The 22,473-nt window shown below is 33.9% G+C and overlaps 2 protein-coding genes across 2 annotated transcripts; one reads left to right on the plus strand and one right to left on the minus strand.

Annotated features, from left to right (window-relative positions):
* Positions 1-8,306: 8,306 nt before the first annotated feature.
* On the plus strand, positions 8,307-13,978 carry LOC111890814 (long chain acyl-CoA synthetase 7, peroxisomal). Its single transcript, XM_023886898.3, has 23 exons — positions 8,307-8,584; positions 8,943-9,003; positions 9,089-9,166; positions 9,267-9,338; positions 9,416-9,497; positions 9,596-9,701; positions 9,778-9,854; positions 9,940-9,984; positions 10,065-10,151; positions 10,349-10,438; positions 10,532-10,611; positions 10,698-10,791; positions 10,941-11,029; positions 11,103-11,191; positions 11,274-11,403; positions 11,550-11,668; positions 11,999-12,122; positions 12,394-12,480; positions 12,628-12,731; positions 12,848-12,933; positions 13,182-13,268; positions 13,457-13,543; positions 13,717-13,978. Exons 1-23 carry the CDS (start codon positions 8,470-8,472, stop codon positions 13,819-13,821), a joined length of 2,094 nt encoding a protein of 697 aa, XP_023742666.1. The 5' UTR covers positions 8,307-8,469; the 3' UTR covers positions 13,822-13,978.
* Positions 13,950-21,311, minus strand: LOC111890813 (mavicyanin). Its single transcript, XM_023886896.2, has 2 exons — positions 21,013-21,311; positions 13,950-14,490 (listed from the first exon to the last, which is right to left on the minus strand). Exons 1-2 carry the CDS (start codon positions 21,188-21,190, stop codon positions 14,105-14,107), a joined length of 564 nt encoding a protein of 187 aa, XP_023742664.1. The 5' UTR covers positions 21,191-21,311; the 3' UTR covers positions 13,950-14,104.
* Positions 21,312-22,473: the final 1,162 nt, after the last annotated feature.

The raw sequence follows: 22,473 nt of genomic DNA on the forward strand, positions 1-22,473 counted from the left end.
GTAAAAGTAATATGATCAAAGCTAATGGTATGATCCAAGATATTATATGATCCAAACTTTTATGATTAAAAGTAATATGATCGAAACTAATGGTATGATCCAAATATATATATATATATATATATATATATATATATATATATATATATATATATATATATATATATATATATATATATATATATATATATATATACACGATTCAAACTAATATGATCCAAGTTTCCGTTTTTGTCACATTGAATTTACATGTTACGGACTACAAAATGAATCATTGTCGTTTATTTAAACAAGTTATACAAATTATGATGTATAACAAACTCACACTAAACATCATAAACCCCTAACAAACAAAAAGTCCTTATGCATAAATGAAAGCATAATTATTTATTGGGTTGCATATTCAAAGTGCGTTCAGGAGACCCTTGACATTTTAATTCAAATCTTACGGTGTATCCAAAATTAGTGCAATAGTTAGAAATACCAATTCACATGAATTATGAAAATCTAACTCTTACAAGAGTTTTTTCTTTGGTTTTATGGATCTTCAAAACCTTCTTCACAAGCTTTTAGTTTTTCCACCAAAAAATCCTTAATGATCCTAACAACAATCCAATAATGTAAACTTAACTAAAATTAAGAATAACAAAAATTAATTCCATCAAAACTAAATGCAAACCAGTAAATTGATTACCTTTTATCTTACAACCCTTAGAGAAAACACACCAACATAACCATAATTTACAATTCTTTTGTTCTTGTTGACCTAATTATATTCAACGAACCCGAGTTTGTATCTATCAAAAAATCAATAATTGTGATTAGTGGCAGACTTATGTGGTGCCCCGGGGGGGGGGGGGGGGGGGGGGGGGGGGGGGTTCCGGACCATCACTCTGATTCCGGCCGTTAGTGTAAAAAAAATTTGTTTTGTATTAGGTGCAACGTTTTGAAATATGAATGTTACTACTATTTTAGATTTGTTTGGAAATTTTTATTGGGTGTCACCACTACTCAAACTTTTTGCCTCCACCACTGATTGTAATGAAAGATAATTGTAATAAAACGCAATACCTACTATAAATTTAAGAAGGTTATATCTTTTATTTTTACAATTGTATATGGCTAGTGTAACGTCTAGAATTTATAAGGTCTTATTTATATTTATATAAGGTTAATGAATTGAATTGGTTTGGGCTTGGACCATTGGGTCCTTGTGATTGGGCCGAGAAGTGCCGTACACGGGGCGTACCATGCCATGTACGCGCAGCGTACTCAAGAGATAAGGACGTAGATGCCATGCACGTACGCCCAACGTACCAAAGGGTACGCGCAACGTACGCATGCAGTCTCTAAAACACTAAAATTTAGGGTTTGCACCCAATTTAAACAACTTATAATCTTCAAAGCCCTTATCCTCTCAGTGCCCAACTCGAACCCTAATACTCTTGTTTGTATTTTGGAGCTTACTTTGAATTTTTGGTGTAACTTTGGTGATTTTGAAGAAGAAGGAGTTTCATGGAGCAAGGACTTGAAGAGAGCTTGTAGATCCAGGGGATTAGCACCATTTCTGACTCATTTGAAGTATCAAGCTTCAAACTTGACCATTGCATGCTTAGTTGTAGTGTTGGGGTGTTTTATGGGTTATTTTGGCTCCATTGTTGAGGTTTCTTGTACCTTGATAGTTCCAGACCATAAGAGTTGTCCTTTTGAGCTCTTGGAAGCATTTAGAGTCATAAAAATCGGACCTTGATGGTTAAGCCATAACCATGCAAGTGTTTAATGGTCACAAAGTTAGTTTAAGGACTTAATTCATGTTTTAACCCCCATCTATGCATGCAAAGACATAAAGTTTGTAACTTTATGGATTAGGACGCCTTAAAGAACCTGGATCTATGTTTTGGACGTAAGGACTTAATGGATTAAGTCACAAATGGAGACCTAAGGAAGCTGGCCAATACACTGGGTGTACACCCTGGTACGTTGTGCGTACTGGGTCAACTTCCCGCTTTTGGTCAAGGCCAACGTATACGTGCCAGTTACGTCGGGCGTACGCATGCAGAGTGGCGAACATGGGTTTTTGGGCCTTAAAAGTTTGGGCATGGATGGTTGGGCCTCATGGCCCACTGTGGAGTAGAGTCTTTAGGCGTAGAATTGAGATTTTAAAGTATTGGGCCTCTTGGGGCCATAATGGGGCACTCAAAATTACTTATTTTGGGCTAAGGTTTTATTGGGCTTTTGATAAAGCCCATTTGAGGAGTTGGGCCCAATTTAGAAAATTGGGCCATTGGTGAGCCACTTGAGGGTTGGGAAGACTATTTAGATTTAGGGCCTTTTGTGTTATGGTCTTAGGCCCTAGGCATTGGCCCAATTAGATAAGGGGTAAAATGGTCATTTTACCCTAAGAAGGATTATTAGTTTTTGATTAAGTGTTATTGTGGTAATGATAACTCGGGGAGTCATCAGAACTACCACTAGACATTTATCACCATGAGATTCTGCATTAAGCTTCACTATGTGAGTTAGTTTCCTGTAGGAGTGGGTCGAAAGCATCAATGCTGACCCACTAGTAGTTGTTTATGGTAGAGATGATTGTCTTCGTGATAACTGTATGGTATGTCATTTCCTGTTATGATTAATGTGCTTATTGCTATGTTACTATATGGTAGTGGTAGGGGTGAAATAGTCCTCGTAACCGGCTGAAATAAACCGGAGGGTAGGTCGGGAACCTAGATATGCCTGGCAGGGTAGGTCGGACACCCAGATATGCCTGTCAATATGTGTTTATGTGGTATGATGGGGGAACTCACTAAGCTTTGTGTTTACGGTTTTCAGTTTTGGTTTCAGATACCTCTTCTTCAAAGGAAAAAGAGTCGACATGATTGCAGTGCATCACACCACTATTCCGCACATGAGATTCTTGAGAGATATACTCTGATGATGTTTTATTGTGACATGTTTTGTTTATTAACACTTGGTTTGGTTATGGGATGACACAATGAATGTTTTTAACACTAATGGTTTCTTTAATATTTATTTAAAAAAATAAAAATTTTGGTCTTAATTTTTGAGATGTTACAGCTAGCTATATATCTAATGTTTTGTATTAGCACCAGATATATTAAAAAGACACCCCCTTAGACATCCTGGCCAAAATCAATTTTTTTTAGTATTACTATTTATGCTATGTTGTTTTCCGAAAAAAATATATTCAAAAAATGTAATTAATTATTATCTTTTGAGTTTATTAATTTCATTAACATTAATTATTAATATATCTACTTTTCAATTAAAAATTAAACTTTTTATAAACAAATAATAAAATAATTAAGATATTTATTACTTGTTAATTTTCATTTAAATATTAAAAATAGATGGATATACCATCGCTTTTATATATATATATATATATATATATATATATATATATATATATATATATATATATATATATATATATATATATATATATATATGTGTAATAAACCATTTTTTAGTTATATTTTATGTTGTATAATTATAGTTTTTAAATTTTATTTGAAAGCTTTTCTGTTTTATTATTACATTGAAAAAAAACACATTGATTATAGTAAATCTAGGAGTGAGCAAAAACCGCACTACAACTAAAAATAACCGCAAAAATTGAATAAACCGCAACTGCAACCGCAATAAAAACCGATGGTGAGGTTTTCTGTTTTTGAAAAACCACAAATTTGCAGTGCAGTGCAGTTACTAGTTTTCAAAAACCGCAAAAAAAAACGCATCGCACCGCATATATTATATATAATTTTTTTATTAATTATTAATATATTAAATATAAAAAATAAGACTTTATAGATGAAAGAAGGATAAAATTCTAAAAGACAAAAGTGTTGGTTTTTTCTTATGTATAACTTTAGAAAATGGTGAAATTTGACAATTTTAAGATATTTATTGTTAATTACTCGTAATTTAACGTTTTTAAGATATAAGTTGTTTGTAATTTAAGTTAATTGTTTTATACCTTATGATTTTCAATTATTACAAGCAATATGTTTAAACTTTTAAAATTGTTTGAACTCTAAAGTGTGGTTAAAAACCACACAAAATAATTGCACCAAATCCATGCACTTAATAACCAAAACACAAAAAAAATAAAACCGCACCGCAAAAATAACCGCCTAACTGCACCGCAAAAATAACCGCGCCAAGCGGTTATGAAAATGGATTAACCGAATTTGCGGTTAGTGGTGAAGTTTTGGCCAATAACCGCAACGAATCGCACCGCGCTCATTCCTAGTAATCATTTTATCAAATAAAAAACGTTAAATTTTAAATTATTATACTTTATTTAACTAATTATATTTTAACATTTTTGTAATTACCATTTTCATTTTTTTTTAAATTTAATATCAGGAATACAGAAAAATGTTTTAAACTCAATTATTGATAGTAGTCTGATAAAATTATAATTATTGGACAACCAAATAGAAACAAATAAGATGATTCTTTTGGTTATCATTCATAATTATATATATATATATATATATATATATATATATATATATATATATATATATATATATATATATATATATATAGGAAGTGATTCGTATACAACAATTTTTTGCCATACATAAAAATTCATTCATTATATAGCTGTACAATACAACATTTTAAAGCAGCAATTGTTGTGTATGGAGAAAAATTGTTGTGTACGGATCAACTCCCTATATATATATATATATATATATATATATATATATATATATATATATATATATATATATATATTACCTTATAAAGCATTTTTATCAAATGCTGAATTTTAAGTCGTACAAATATATAATGCATATTTACAATCAATTTATGTATTAAAAAAAGAGTAGAGCATCGTTGACCAAAGGTCAAATCTTTTATCCGTTGTTATTAGACTTTTTGACCGGGTTCATTCCTTATCTCCGCATTTCCCCACATCTTGCAGTTTTGTTCACAGATCCTGAATATATATCACCAACGTTTCTAGTCTACTAGGGTGGTTCAACCACCACTGCATAACTTCCTCCTTCCCTCACCACTTGGAAGTTGACTAAAGCCTTGGGCAACTAGACGAGCTTTATAACGATCAATAGTGCCATCAGAATGATACGTAGTTTGAAACACCCACTTACAACCGACTACATTGCGATCCATAGGTCTAGGAACCAACGACCAAGTATGATTTTTCCATAGAGCATTCATTTCAGCATTCATGGCATTCATCCAGTGGGATTGCAAAGCGGCAGAAGAAAAGGTAGTCGGATCATGCTGAGCAAATAAGGCACGATATAAACCATGTTTAGTAGTGTGAGCAAGATCTACTCTGTGCTTTGGTTTGAAAATCCCGGCTTTGGCCCGTGTAACCATGGGATGGCTAATAGGTGGAGCCTGTGAAGGAGCAACAGGAGGTGTATTTGTTTCAGTCTCATCAAACAAAACAGCAGGAGACGGGTTATCAGGTAAGAACGATGATGGAGCATCGGTGGGTGACCGAGTCTGATCAGGAGATTGGACACGCTCCGAGGACTGGGCCTGTTCGGGCGACTGAGCCTCTTCTGTTGACTGGGATTGTTCTGGTGATTGGGCCTGCTCCGAGGATTGGGCTTGTTCAGGCGACCGAGCCTCGGTGACAGGAGCGGGATCATTGCAAAGCCCACAGCTAGTGAAAGGAGCAGTCGGCTGTTGCGGCGGGCTTGGAGCAGGAACCAATAGTGGACTAGAAAATGATGTATCGTCGAAAAAAGCAACTAGATGAAGATCATGAATAGAGGCCCGAGTTGAAGTGTTGTCAAAAGGAAAAAAGAGATCATCAAACTTGGCATGCCGGGTAATAAACACACGAGAGGAGCCGGGATCAAGATATTCATATCCTTTGTATTGGGCACAATAGCCAAGAAAGATGCAAGGAAGGCTTCGTGGCGATAATTTGTGCTCAGCATAGTCTCTTAAGTAAGTGTAGACTTGACATCCAAATGGGCGAAAATGATCATAAGATGGAGCCCGAAGAAACAAAACCTCAAACGGGGATTTATTATTCAATACCCGAGTGGGAAGTCGGTTGATAATATGAACAGTTGAGCGAAAAGCATGGACCCAATAAGAAGACGGAACATGCCCATTAAATAACATGGCAAGACCGGTTTCTATAATATGGCGGTGTTTACGCTCCACCCGACCATTTTGTTGTGGAGTGTACGGACATGAAATACGGTGAAAAGTACAATTGTCTTCAAGCAAACGCCGTACATGATGATTCAAAAACTCTGTGCCCCGTCACTTTGAAAGACTTTAATTTTAGATGAAAATTGTGTTTGAACAAACTTAATGAAGCCCCCAAAAACGACATGGAAACCGGACTTGGTTTTGAGCGGATAGAACCACATAAAACGAGAAAAATCATCCACAAAAACAACATAATAACGATAACCATCGATCGAAGTAACCGGGGATGGCCCCCACAAATCACAATGAATCAAGTCCAATACATTTAAAACACGTTTTTCATCAGGTTCAAAAGGTAAACGATGCGCCTTAGCAAGTTGGCAAGGCGTACAAACAACGGGTGATGGTAATATAGATGTCACCGAAACGTGACCTAATTTATTCATAAGAGAAAGAGTATCAAAAGAAACGTGGCCTAAGCGGGAATGCCAAAGCTCATAGGATGCTCTTAACTTCGAACAAACAGCAGCCATAAATGCTGTCGGTTTATTGGATAGAACATATAATCCTTGCTCACATCGCCCCGTTGCTAGAACCTGCTTCGTTGCCCGATCCTGGATATAAAAATGAGGTTGGGAAAACAAAACATCGAGACTGTTATCAGTATTCAATTTACTAATGGACAATAAATTTTTGGTGATCATTGGGACAACGAGAACATCCCGCAATTTAATATTATTGCGAATCATAGATTGACCAATATGAGATATGGGGAGAACATTACCATCCCCAAAAGCAACCTTAGAGTCCCCAACATAAGGCATAGGTTGAGAGACGGATGCCGTGGAAGAAGCCATATGATCGGTGGCACCGGAGTCAACAAACCAGGGGCATTGGGTGTTACACGACATTGAGCATGAAAGGCTTTGGCTAAATCAACATTTGATCCGGGTTTATGAGTGGCATATGACGAGAGATGTGGGCATGCACTAGCATAGTGGCCATTGGTTCGGCATAATTGACAATGGGGAGGACGACGCCCACGCCCACGACCACCGCGACCACCACGACCACCGCGAGGTGTGGGGGGATGGGAGGTAGCAGAAAAGGCCACTGACGGGGAAGCAGTCCCATGTAGAGAGCGCAAAAATAACTCATGTGCCTCGGCTTGGGCAAGAAGATCTCGGAGAGTAGTGAGGGACCGAGAGGCCCGAATAGCGGTGGAAAAAGTCTCAAAAGTCGGACCAAGACCACACAAAAACCAGTGTGTTTTGTCCGATTCACCAACAGGATGACCAACAGCAGAAAGTTGATCACAAATGTTCTTGAATTTCCTTCCAAACTCAACAGTGGAGGTTCCCTTGGAGAATTGGCGCAGTTGATCGCGGAGGTTTTGAATTCTTTCGACAGAGGAGTGGCTATAAGCCACCTCAAGCGCAACCCAAATCTGTCGAGCCGTTGACAGGCCAACAATCTCGGAAAAAGCTTCTTCAGTTAAGGATGCATGGAGAAAAATAATTGCTCGCTGATCAGCAGAGATCCATGCAGCAAATTCCGGGTTTGGCGAGGACTTGCCATCAGTGAGAACCACCAGATCAGGTGCGGGAAGAGACCCATCTACATGGCCCAACAGATTCTGATAGGTGAGGAGGGGAATCATTTGATTTTTCCATAAAAGATAATTGCTAGATGACAATTTGTTGGATATCAGATGAAGAACTGTGTTCATGGATAGGGTATGATCGTGAGAAGAAGAAGAAGTCATGGGAAGATTAGAGATGCAGAAAACTGAAAGGTATGGTAAAGAAAGAGAGAACGACAGGGAAGAGGAATAAAAAAAGGGTGGGATTAATTGGCTCACACATCACACCCAATTAGGTGGAGAGACTTATGATTTATAGAAATATAATTTACACATTACAACCTCAAAGAATTAAATACTATATATAAAGATAATCATGAGTAGCTGTTAAGTTTGTCTAATATATATATATATATATATATATATATATATATATATATATATATATATATATATATATATATATATATATATATATCCCATGTGTTGAACGATATCACATTAAAAATTATATTCCATATATGAAATTCGTCAACTTTCCAAATTTTACCTACACCATCTCCCTCTCAAAATTTTATATATCCATCCATACATATTAAGTATACATTGTGTCAGAAGCGTTTGATATTAAGTATACATTGTGTCAGAAGAGTTTGAATCTGCGAGACTAGAAGCTAATCTCCCATTTTCATCCTTCCGGAGAAAATTCAATGGAATCTAAGGCCAGCCGCCGGCTTCAAACTATTCAAAACCACATCACCTCTGCCGCCGCCGATCCTCACTCAACACTGCAACAAAATCAAACAGCCGGGGAGTTTTTCACAGGTCTCTCTCTCTCTCTCTCTCTCTCTCTCTCTCTCTCTCATATCCATTAGGGGATTATTGTGATTTATGTGGGTAGTTTGGATTTCTAATGCAACAGTGTTTGTGATATGAGGTGGAAACTACTTTAGAATCTGGCATGCTTTAGAATTAGCTAAACGTACGCCTAATAGTTTTATATGGCATATCAAATCTTAGATTCCATGAAAGTAAGCATCTATGTAGTCCGCTTTCCATAAACTCATGAAGGAAATTTGTTGTTCTATGGTTTTTTTTATCAACTCTAGATTTCATATTCATATACACATTTAATTTACTCTACATTTCATCACCATATTTACTGATTTTGTTACTATGGCAGAACAAGGGTACAGTGTTGTTCTTCCAGAGAAATTGAAGACAGGAAAATGGAATGTTTACAGGTAGTACTCATAACTCATTGTTTCATCATTAAACATTACATCACTTGAATCCTTGACATATATATATTTCCCTTTTTGGTGGCAGATCTGCGACCTCTCCTTTGAAGTTAGTCAGTAGATTCCCTGATCATCCTGACATTGGTACCTTACATGATAATTTTGTGTAAGCATCTACTGTCACTATATTATGATTTCTTCACTAAAATTGTAAATATTATGCTAATCATGGAAAAATAAACATCAATAATTTGCTTCGACTATAGTTATGCATCTGAAACCTTCCGGGATAACAAGTATTTGGGTACACGGATTCGTGAAGATGGAACTGTTGGAGAGTATGTTAACTAGTTTATTATTTTTTAATGCAAATTGGGTACGAATACTTTAATAATTTATCTTCATTTTATTAAAGATACAAATGGACCACTTATGGGGAAGCAGCTAAAGCTCGGTTAGCTATTGGTTCTGGGTTAGTGGCCCATGGAATACCCAAGGCATGTCACTTGTATTATACTAATCTCTCCTTGTTGGTTTTTGTACTTTTTTGTTTAATATTATCTCTTATAATTTCAATTGTATAACATTGCAACAGGGATCTTGTATTGGATTATACTTTATCAATAGACCCGAGTGGATAATTGTTGATCATGCTTGCTCTGCGTATTCATACATATCTGTCCCTTTATATGATACCCTTGGTTTGTACACAATTATTTTGTCAAACTTTTAAATCACCTTTCTTTATTTTATGATGCAAATGTATTTATCATGTAGGTCCGGATGCTGTGAAGTATATTGTGAATCATTCTTCTACACAAGCTATATTTTGTGTGCCACAGACATTGCATATTGTAAGTTTCGCCCATTTTTTTTTCACATTGATACTTTTAAATGGTTAATATTTGTGATTAGTTGCTAATCACTTTGACATTTCAGTTGCTGAGCTTTTTGTCAGAGATTCCTTCTGTGCGTTTGATAGTGGTATGATGGTTAATCATTTGTTTCATTTCTTATCAATTTCAATCATCAGATTTTTTACTGAATATTGACTTGTAATTTAGGTGGTTGGAGGGCTAGATGAGTTAATGCCATCTCTTCCATCAGAGACTGGAGTTAAGGTTGTATCATTTTCAAAGCTTATTGCTCAGGTAACTTCAAATCCTTTAATTGAATCATAATTTAGTTTTTGATTTTGCTGAAATTTTCAATTACTCTATCTTGTTATCATAATACCACACTTAAACATCTCCGATTACAACATGAGTTTCTATGATTTGAGTTAATCTTTTATGATTTCTGCCATTTGATTACTGATTTATGTGGCATATGAATTGGTGCTTTTTAGGGAAGTAATGATCGACACCCTTTTCGTCCACCAAAACCAGATGATGTGGCTACAATATGTTATACAAGTGGAACAACTGGGACACCAAAGGTTTTTTTTTAATTTCTTATTGACTTATGCTTTTTTATTTTTAAGTCTACCAAAGTTGAATCTTTTCTTACCTTAAGTATTAACCGTCTTAAGGGGGCTGTACTTTCCCATGGAAACCTGATTGCAAATGTTGCTGGCGGAAGTCTTGAAATTAAGTTCTATCCATCGGATGTGTAAGTATTAGCATTCTCAAATTGGTTAAAATGTCAATTTGTTTCACCATTATTTTGTTGTAATGAACTCCATGTTTAAATTTCAGATACATATCTTATCTTCCTTTGGCACACATATATGAAAGGTCCAACCAGATCATGTTGGCATACTATGGTGGCTCAACTGGATTTTATCAAGGAGTAAGAAACACAATTTTATGTTCTTTCCATATTAAGTTCATGATAATGATTTCTCTATTGTACTTAATCACATCATGACAAAACTGTTGTTTCTTTTTGACTTAATGGGGTAGGGGTCAAAACTTTACACTTTATTTTCATTAATGTAGGACAACTTGAAATTATTGGATGACATGGCGGAATTGAAACCTACTATCTTCTGTAGTGTTCCACGATTATATAACAGAGTATATGATGGGTATAATAAATTTTTGTATTTTTTTCAATCAGTATGGCTTATTGATACTCAATTAGTTGAGTGGTTATTGCAGTGTTATGAATGCAGTTAAGTCATCTGGTGGTTTGAAAGAAAGACTGTTTAATGCTGCATTTAATGCAAAAAGGCAAGCATTACTTAAAGGTAACAATTAACAAACCTTTTTTTAGCACCTTTAAGGTTAAAATACTTTAAATAATATAATCTGTCTACTATTATCTTTCAGGAAAGAATGCATCTCCTATGTGGGACAGATTAGTATTTAACAAAATAAAAAACAAACTTGGTGGAAGGGTTCGTTTTATGGTTTCAGGTGCATCACCCTTGTCTCCTGAGGTCTTGGATTTTCTTAAAGTGTAAGTTATTTTTAGGGTTAAATTTTTCAATCATTTATGTTTTATAGCATCCTAGTTGCATTTCTTTCTATTAAAGTATTGTACACATAATAAGCAATCACTAAAAGTAGATTGCTATTTCTTGGGTTTAAACCCTATATTTTCAGGTGTTGCGGTTGTTCAGTAGTGGAGGGGTATGGAATGACTGAGAGTTCTTGTGTTATAACTTCTATGAATAAGAATGATGTCCTCTCTGGTCATGTAGGCTCCCCTAACCCTGCTTGCGGTTAGTTTTCTATAATTTCTTCATTATAGCATCATACTTCCATTTCTTTTTGTCATTTCAACTTTTTCTTATTAGGGCATTGTAGTTTGAAAAATTCTATGCGGTTATAACATTCTACTTTTAATCTTTCTCATTTGGACATCATACTTTCAAATGTCTATCCAATGATAGCAATGAAAATTGCTTTAATTGGGTAGATTTTTTTTGAAGTACAATGCTATAATAGGAAAAAATGAAAGTAGGATGCTATAATACATAAATCAATGAAAGTTGATTGTTATTTTTTACATTTAAACCAATATTAATATATAATATTCGTGTGTGTTTCAGAGGTAAAGCTTGTGGATGTCCATGAGATGAACTATACATCTGATGATCAACCATACCCTCGTGGTGAAATTTGTGTGAGGGGCCCAATTGTCTTCCAAGGTTACTACAAAGATGAAGTGCAAACGTATGTATAAATATAATAATCACTACTCTCTTCTCTTCTGCTTTTGTCATGCATTAGACTGATACTGATGTCAACGTGACACAAATTTCAATTTTATATCCCACCCAAAAAGGTGTAAGGTGGGATAGAGACCGAGACCGAGACTCTTGATCTCTTGTCTGAATAAAAGACGAAAATGCCCTCCTCATCTTTATCATCTAAATTTTTTCCATTAGAGAGAATTTTATTTTGAGTTGATTATTATGATTAACATTTATAAGATTTTTTTCAGGAGAGAAGTAGTAGATGATGAAGGATGGCTTCATACAGGAGACATAGGATTGTGGGCACCTGGAGGCAGATTAAAGATTATTGATAGGTAATTAAGTTGTAAGAAATTAATCATTTTTAAGTTAATTACAATCGCCTTGTTTTCTTGAAAGATATAATGGTGAAGTAAATTGGAATTAGATATTTTATGCTCTGTTGTATCTTAAAAAATAAAAATGTTTTAATCTTGTGTCAGGAAAAAGAACATTTTTAAATTGGCACAGGGAGAGTACATAGCTCCTGAGAAAATTGAGAATGTGTATGTTAAGAGCAAATTTGTTGCACAATGCTTTGTTTATGGTAAGTAAACAGACTCCTTTCTTGCATTATTGATTTTTTCAATTGATAGTGCTACTTTTTCTTTTTTTATTTGTTTATTATATAAATTATAAATTATAAATATTGGTTTGAAACAGGTGACAGCTTCAACTCATCTTTAGTTGCTATTGTCTGTGTGGACCCTGATATGCTGAAAGCATTTGCTGCTAAAGATGGAATAAAGGTGAAATATAGTTATTTGATCATTTATAAATCATTTATCTCTACACAATTCATATATGAAATCACAATAAATAATTAATTTTCCTTCATTCGTTGTTGTATATATTTCGAAAGTAGTCTTTTTCTAATATATGTAAAAAGGTTTTATCAATATTACAAGGATACAATTTCAGGTTTAGATTTATTTAAAAATAGTGTTTTTTTTAATGGAAAGATATATTAACAATTAATCTACAACGTGTGATGTAGTTTGAAAGTTTAGAACAACTGTGCAATGACCCAAGGGCAAGGACTGCTGTTCTGGCTGACATGGATGCCATTGGAAAAGAAGCTCAGGTAACCTTTAGAAATTAGACACCACTTAATATAGTTCTACTGCTTTTTTGCTTGTATTTAACTGGACAAAAAGTGCAATTTTTTTTTGTCCCAGATCATCAATTTAAATTTTGTCCTTTTATCAAAATAAGGTATTAATTTGTTATATATGTATGCCTGATTTGGTAACGAATGCCATTGTGATGCAGTTGAGAGGTTTCGAGTTTGCAAGATCTGTCACATTGATAACTGAACCATTCACCATAGAGAATGGCTTGCTCACTCCAACTTTTAAGGTATATGAAGTTCAACACACGAGTTTTGAATATTAGTCAAGTAATTAAAATAATTAACACCTGTAATTTGTAATGATGACAATAAACTAACTATCCCTATTTTTTATTTTTATTTACATTAAGTGTTGTACTAATAAATATTGCTAAAAATACGTCCCTTTTTTGTGGTGCAGGTGAAGAGACCACAAGCGAAGGCGTACTTCGCAAAAGCAATAGAAAAAATGTATGAAGAGGTTTTCGCATCTGAATCTTCTGGTAGAAAAGCTTTTGTGAGATGAGAAGATGTTTTGTTTGTTGTATTTGGTTTGTATTGTTCCTTTTTGTTCATATAGAATTTATAGGTTGTGACAATATTGAAATGTATTTGCATGGAATTGTATCATTTAACTATATATGCTCACAAACAAAAAATAAACCACAAATACATATCATAAAATCATAACAATTATCAAAAATTTATTGTGATTCGATTCTTACACAAAACCGGCACGCCCACTTCTACAACAAATTGGTATTAAAATCTCTTCAATCACTTTCATCATACAAATGGATCAACTTGTGTCACACAATACTAACAGCAGCAAGAAGAGCTATAGCGAACCCTAGTTTAATTGATGTAGCAGTAACTTTACCAATGGAATTAGGCTTGCTTGCAGTGGCGCTGGAAGGAGTAGAAGATGGAGATGGAGAAGAGGACGATGGTGATGATGATGGTGATGGGGTCGGAGCCAATGTAGAAGAAAGCCGTTGAACGTTAATGTCGAGCTTTTGTCCGGCTTGGCAATGACCAGGGACTGCGCAGAGATAGTAGTGGTGGCCGTAGGTCTTGATGACGATGGAGTCGTTGCCAGTAGAATGGGTGGCGATGGGGGCGGAGACATTGCAGGACCTGTAGTCGCCGTGTTTCACTTGCATCACATTGTGAAACTGCTTGTTGTATGTGAAAACTGAGATACCAAATTCGCACCAAAGGTTTATAAGTATTATCAAAATGAATATAATATAATTTTTAGGAATATTTACAATTTAAAAATATGACTAATGACATAATTGTTCATCAGAATTTCGACCCCAATTTTTCCACTTAAATCGCAACTCAAAGCCACCGGTTAAAAACTCGATTCTATATCCATTTTAAACCAGTCCCAATCAAACTCGAGCTTAATATTAAGCTCGGTTATTAAGCAAATTTAGACGGTGCAATTTGACACATGACACGAACATGTGTATGTGTTCAAAATTTTGTGTTTTATGTTTAGTTGTGTCAACATATATTTTAAATTTGTGCTATGTGTCTTACACATTTCAAACACAAATTTACTATTTAAACATGTATAAGACACGAAACAAATTTGTTTCGACACGTATAAACAAATATATTCGTATAAATTCGTGTTTTTTCATGTCGACACATGACACGTATAAACAAATTCGTGTTCGCACATGACACATATAAACAAATTAGTGTCTTACAAGTAAAACATGTTTGTTTGTGTAAGTTCATATTTTTTCTGTAACACGGTTGAAAATATGTTTATTTATGTCATATCATGTATAACACAAATTTGTTATGTCTCGTGTTCGTGTTTAATATCCAAAACACATTTTACAATTCGTGTCATGTAAATTCGTGTTTGACACGTAGACACAAATTGTCAAGTCTAAAAGAGCTTGTGCTCGAGTTTATATATATGTAACTATTTATTTTTATTTTTATATATTAAAATAAATAGATATTTAACAAATATCATTTAGGGAGTTATGGTATAACGTATATTAGCCGAGCCCAATCCGAGCCTGAGCCCGTATAATTTTTCACAAGTCAATCTCAAGCTCTGTACCATAAGGCTCTAAACAAGTTGAGCTCGAGCTCGAGCCCCAAAAAAAATTTAAACGAGTCACGTTTGAGCTTTGTTAGGCTCAGGCTCGGCTCAACTTGTTTGCACCCCTACTAATGTGACATCCGGATTTAAAAATATTTTATTTTATTTTAATTTATTATTATTACCCGAAACTTTTCCACTTAATTATATCAACACAACAATGATGCATATGGATATAGCATGCTACTAGCCTACAAATAAGCAAATTCTAATCTGGTTCGTCTAATATGGTGCATGACATCTATATGGATTTAAAAACATTTTTTTGTTTCAATTTATCATTATCATTATTATTATTGTTGTTAATAAACCCTAAAAACAAATTTAACTTTCTTGTCCCCCGCCCATTGATGTTCACGCGTTGCATTAGCGCCCCACTCAACGTCTTCTCAGTCGATGGTGACACCAAATGACAATTTCTTTGTAATTTGTGTCTTCTTCCTTGTTAGTTCAAAACTCAGATGCAAAACAAGGAAGACCTATACATAGTTGCTCTTGAACACATAGAGGATGAAATGAAATCAAAAAGTTGAATCATGTTTTGATTGAAATCTTCCGGTTGATAAGAATGAAGACAACGAGGACGATACAAAATCATGAACTCAAAAAGTGTGGTTGCAAGAGTTTTTTTTTTTTTTTTTTTTTTTTTTTTTTTTGGATGAAATTGATGATAAAAGTGGTGGTCAACCCATTCGAACTATTTGGAAGATATCGGCTCTAAGAGATCGAGTAAATCAAATGTATTATTAGAGGCCGAGAATGAAGTAATGGTGCAAATTCTTGCATCTTGTTGGTTATTAGACCGAAAATATGTTGTAAAAACTGGATTTGTATTGAGAATTTATGGAAGCAAAAGTGAAATAGTGTGTTGATAATGAATCTATTGTGAGATTAGTTGCGGTTGAAGTTGATGATACATTGATATTTGACTTCCATCAAGGATCATGGTGAAATGATGTAAGATATATGTGGAAACAAGGTGAGGGACGTTGAGTTTCAAAGAAGAGGATGTCATGTGGGATCCTTTGATATTTAATAATGAGTAAATTACATAAATTGTCTATGGATTGGGTGCATAACTCTTTTTTATTCAGACCATTCGTATACAATCATTTTGTTACATCCTCACAAACATAAAATGACAATATTGTCCTTATCTATTTATTTTTTTAAAATATGTTATTTTTGATTAAATATATAATTAGTTGTTGTCCCTACCAAATAAAAATGTAACTAAAATTAAGTGTCTCTATCTCCGGTTTGTTTTCCTTGTTAGCCGATGCATGTCATGATTAGCTGTTGGATTAATCGGTTAAAAGAAAAAAATTTGTTTTATTTTAGGAAACTTGATAAGGACATGTTTTAGTTTTTGTGTTTGTTTAGGATTCAATTATGTCTAGTATAAATAGGGTACAAGTTTCAGATCAAGAGTTTAGTGGTCTGGTTTATTAGTAAAAGTTTAGTAGTCAAGCAATTTCCATTGTTCCGTTTTTTCTTCTATTTTGTTGCACACCTGTTCCAACTTAAATAAAACTTACACTTGGTATCAAAGCGGTTTTGTTGAAGGGGGTGTGATTCGAGGTTGATTAGAAGCAACCCCGATTTTTTTAATCGGGCTTGTGAGGGACTAACCGGAGGCGCGGAGTAAACGAACGAGAAGACGTCAAAGTGGGTGACTTTGAATCGGTTCGTTTTGCGGGTGTCGGAAGACGGTAAAGGTGGTCGTGACCTTGTCTTGTTGTTCGATGGAAGAGTGCTCTCGGAACAAGCTTTATTAAAGAAGTCGGGTTAAGGAGAAAAGGATGTCGTTGGTTAAAGAAGGAGGTTCGATGACGTATCAAGTTCCGGTTTTGACTCCAACGAATTATCCGGTGTGGGCGGTCAAAGTCAAGTCGATTATGGATGCACACGGCATATGGGAGACGGTCGAACCAAAGGCGGGTGAAACATCGGATCAAAAAGTCAAAACAAGCTCTTGCTTTTTTGTTTCAAGCGATACCCGAAGACATGGTGTTGCAAATGACGAGTTACACCGAACCAAAGAAAGTGTGGGATGGGCTGAAAACACGGTATTTGGGAGTGGATCGAGTGAGAACGGCTCGGCTTGCAACGTTAAAGAGAGAGCTTGAAAGTTTGCGCATGAAGGAGGGTGAAACGATTGATGATTTTGTGACAAAATTATCCGGTTTAGCGTCAAAAGCAAGGAGTCTTGGATATGAGCTTGAAGAAGGTGATTTGGTAAAAAGGTTACTAGATTCGATGCCTAAGTCGTTTCTTCAAATCGTGGCTTCAATAGAGCAATATTTCGAGTTGGATTCAATGTTATTTGATGAAGTGGTTTGTAGATTGAAGGCATACGAGGAGCGTATAAGAGGAACCGAGAAAGTTGAGGACACTCAAGGTGGGTTGTTGTTGGCTAGTGAGGAAAAATCACATGTTTGTAAGCATTGTGTCAATGGAAGTTCAAATCGGGATGACTTTGGACATGACCGGGGAAGAGGTCAGGGGTCCGGGAGAAGTCGAGATGGTAATGAACGTGTCCGGGATAAATGTCACGTTAGATCTTACAAATGTGGTGAGCTTGGTCACTATTAAAACGAATGTCCTAAATGGGAAAAGGAAGAAGCGAGTCTAATTGAAGAGGAATCGACAGTGTTTTGAACGAGTGACTTAACCAATTAAGGGAGTGATTGTTTGATTAATCGGTTAAAAGAAAGTTTGTTTTATTTTAGGAAACTTGATATGGACTTGTGTTTTTGTGTTTGTTTAGGATTCAATTATGTCTAGTATAAATAGGGTACAAGTTTCAGATCAAGAGTTTAGTGGTCTCGTTTATTAGTAAAAGTTTAGTAGTCAAGCAATTTCCATTGTTTAGTAGTCAAGCAACTTGATAAAACTTACATCTTCTTCGGCCATCTAACACCCAACCATGACCATCATTTCCGGCTACCCACTTGCCAACGACAAAACAAGCCCTTTGTTCCCAAATGATTATATTTGTTCTTATATGTCAAAAATATCTTAATAACACCATCATAACCTAAAAACTCCATCTGTGAACTCAATAAGGGTCTAAACAGTATTATTATTATTTTGTTTTTCATTGTATTTTTTTTAATATATAGGATGAAAATTTGAAAATATCTTAATAACACCATCATAACCTAAAAACTCCATCTGTGAACTCAATAAGGGTTTAAACAGTATTATTATTTTGTTTTTCATTGTATTTTTTTTAATATATAGGATGAAAATTTGAAAAACATAACAAAAATATATTATACGTATCATCCGAATTAGAAAAATAAAGTTAAATAGCAACACACAATTTTTTTTTTTGGTAAAAGATATACTCATAGAGCAAAAGAGTTTTATTATTTTTAGAAAGACTAAAACCACAATTAAATATTGCCAAAATAATGTTTTTTTTTTGCGAACAAAAAAAAAATATTTAGGGCCAAAACACAAGAAAACTAAAATTTACTTTTTTTCGCTATGATAGCATTTTAACGAAAATGATATTTGTTAAAATTTTAGAAAATTCGAATGACAATTTGACTTTCATGTTTCAAGGATCGTGATTGTATCACTTTCTGAAATTTATAATCCGTCTTTATTGTCTTAGGTAAATGAATTTAGAAGTGAGATAATTCAAAAACTTCAATTTTGATTAGCGACCTATGAGAATTAGAAACACAAAATAATTGTTGTGATGCGTTTTTAGTTGTTAGAGAGATGGAGATATGCAAAGAATCAGTGTTTGGTCATATGAAAGTTGTAACATTTGCATGCAATGTTCATCTTCTTTTTATACTTGGAAGATGGTGGTTAATGATAGTTACAAAGGAATAGCTGCCATCTAGGACTCTGCCCCTGGCGTAGCCCCTATGAACCTTGTTCCCAGGGGTGTTGTCTTCGGTCCCCCGTATTTCTAAATCCATATCTATCACTCTGAATGTGCATCTCGTACATCCAGTCTCAGATAGTTAAATGAACTCAGCATATGTCGATAGTAATACTAACTATACTAACATATATGAATAACGCTAAAATCACCAACACCGAACCGTCATGGCTTAATATATTAGAACCATTTGTATTTATGTTAGACTTAAAAAATAGTTATTCTAATATTCTTCAACATTCCTATAAAATGAAATTAAATGGAGCAAAAGAGCATGAAACCACACCCACATAATTCATAATCAATAGTGTTTACCGCTAGACTAAGGCTAAGGGGTGTCCTAAAATATTTACCAACGGACACATCAAATGATAGACATTTTTGCAAAATTTTCCATTATTAAAAGATGTTAGTGCGTGGCAATTTAGATTGCTGCCGGTAGAAAATAAGTGAGAAGGGATTATTTTCAGAGGTAAGTCAAGAGAGACACATCGGTGGAAGTTCACCAGTAAACTTTACCACCGATAAAGAATGCGGTTGAAGTGTGGTGTTTATCGGCGGTAAACATGTCATATCAGCAACCACCGGCGATATTAATCTAGGATACCGTTTAGTCTAATACAAGTATACATATATTTGTAAAATGTGTTTTAGTCAAGTCTTTCTCATATTTTTTAAATTAAAATGCATAAACAATGATATTAACAAAGAAAAAATGGAAAACTTTATCTATCATGTTTGCCGGATAACACACGTAACCAAGGAGCACTACTTTGAGAATGCAATTATTAAACGTGATGATAAAGTAGCACTACTTCGAGAATGCAATTATGATGGACATACGAATTTGCATCACCAATGGACACCGATGATGCTAATAAGATACCTCTCAAACATTATATCGACTATTTTATAAAAAATCAACCTATAATTAATTACTTATAATCAATTTTTTTGAAAAACAACGAAATTTCAACCAATAAAAATATTTCAAAATTTAATTAGGATGTCTATATGGTAAAATGAAGTGTTTTTTTAATCAACCCTTTTAAATTTCATTATTAACAAGAAGAGAAGAAGAAGAAGAAGAAGAAGAAACTCAGAAAGTGATTGGTTGTGGTCTTCCATGGTATTTACCACGACATCACAATAATGACATCGGGGATGGTGTGCACCACTCTAACAAGGTCAGCACCTTGCAACAAACCCTCTTTGTGACCACTATACCCTTCGGCCTAAACAAGCTCTTTCTTTAGTTAATTGCCACTCAAATAGAATGTTTTCTTAAGCGAACACATATTGTAGGTATAAAAAGAACATGTGTAGTTGACAAGTGTAATGTGTATGTTTCCTTGCTTGTGAGATTATAGCTTAAATTATTAATTTGCTAGTATTAAACATAACTAAAGTACGTAGCACATACGGCTTAATCATCTTCAAAAGTAAATTAGATGCAACAAAACTCCCAACACAAAACGATCAATTTGAAGGTACCTTTTATCATTTTCATTACATTTTTCTCACACTTATTAATTAGAAGTTCTTACATTTTATAAACTTTACACCATAAGAAAACCGATTTTGACAGTTTAAATCGTTTGGTAATGATGAACACCATATATAAACATTAAACACACAAAAGATAACCATAAAGTGAAGAGGAAAAGATGAAAGATACGTACCAATGGTGTCTCCAAACTGGAAGGTTTTAGTAGCAGCCCACTGCTTGTAATTGACATTGCCAATGGTGGTCCATCCCGCTGAGTCCCCAACCATATACAATGCTCCAAAGGTTGTCTTCATCTGTGAGCCATAAACCACCATGGAAATCAACAGTGCAGCCACTGTCATCTTCTCCATTTCTGTTATATAACTTGTTTTGGCTCTTAGGTTTAGAGTTAAGTCACGGATCTAAACCTATTTATAAGTGTATTTGTATATGTGTGAGTGTTAGAGAGTCTTTTTCTTTGTCTTTATTGGTGGTTGAGTCATTTAACTAGCTTGGGATATTTGTTGGGATTATGCTTGTTTATAAAGAGTACTAGGTGTGAGACCCGTGTATTACACGGGTTAATTTAAAAAAGAATTAAACATTAAAATGTAAAATTTTAATATTTTTTAATGTATAACTTTAAAATAAGAAACGAAGATATATATTTATAGCAATTTAATAGTATATATATATATATATATATATATATATATATATATATATATATATATATATATATATATATATATATATATATATATATATATGATATTTAATACTTTATATATATAGTATATGACTTTGATTTTAAAAATTGAAACAAATCAAAAATTGACAAGTGGATAATATTTCTTTCAAAAATACCACAAAATGACAAGTGTTAAAACTCATGAGCGAATGACAAGTGGCAAAAAAAACTTTTATTTATTAAGGAGGATATATATATATATATATATATATATATATATATATATATATATATATATATATGATATTTAATACTTTATATATATAGTATATGACTTTGATTTTAAAAATTGAAACAAATCAAAAATTGACAAGTGGATAATATTTCTTTCAAAAATACCACAAAATGACAAGTGTTAAAACTCATGAGCGAATGACAAGTGGCAAAAAAAACTTTTATTTATTAAGGAGGATATGATTTTAATTTATTTCTGTAAAAAAAATCCGATATTTTTTATTTTAGGAAAATTTGTAAAGTCGATAACTTTATATTATTTAAGATAAGTTTTCGACTTTTGAGGTTAATGAAATAATTTAGGAAAATATTTAGTTGTTTACCTCTATTTTTTTTTATTCTTTTGGTAAATCTTAAACTTAATTTGTTTCCTTGTGGTTGGAACGATTTGATGATGACAGGCAATGGCAACAACATAATGGATGTGGTAGATGATAGTAAGCATGTGGGAAAACTTGAAAGCAAAGGATGTTTTGTTGTCTTCTTTGGGTTTGCACACTATCTTGTGATGTCATGATATGGATTCTACCATGAGACAATCTCTTTATTTATTCTTTTGTTTATTAGTACTTTGGAGGTGTTGTCGAACCAAATCAATATATCATTTCTAACATATTGTTTATAACAAAGGTTTGATGACAATTTTGATATTTTCTCTAAAAAAGTTGG

This window comes from Lactuca sativa, chromosome 5 (genome assembly GCF_002870075.4).
Source record: "Lactuca sativa cultivar Salinas chromosome 5, Lsat_Salinas_v11, whole genome shotgun sequence".
Taxonomy (NCBI): domain Eukaryota; kingdom Viridiplantae; phylum Streptophyta; class Magnoliopsida; order Asterales; family Asteraceae; genus Lactuca; species Lactuca sativa.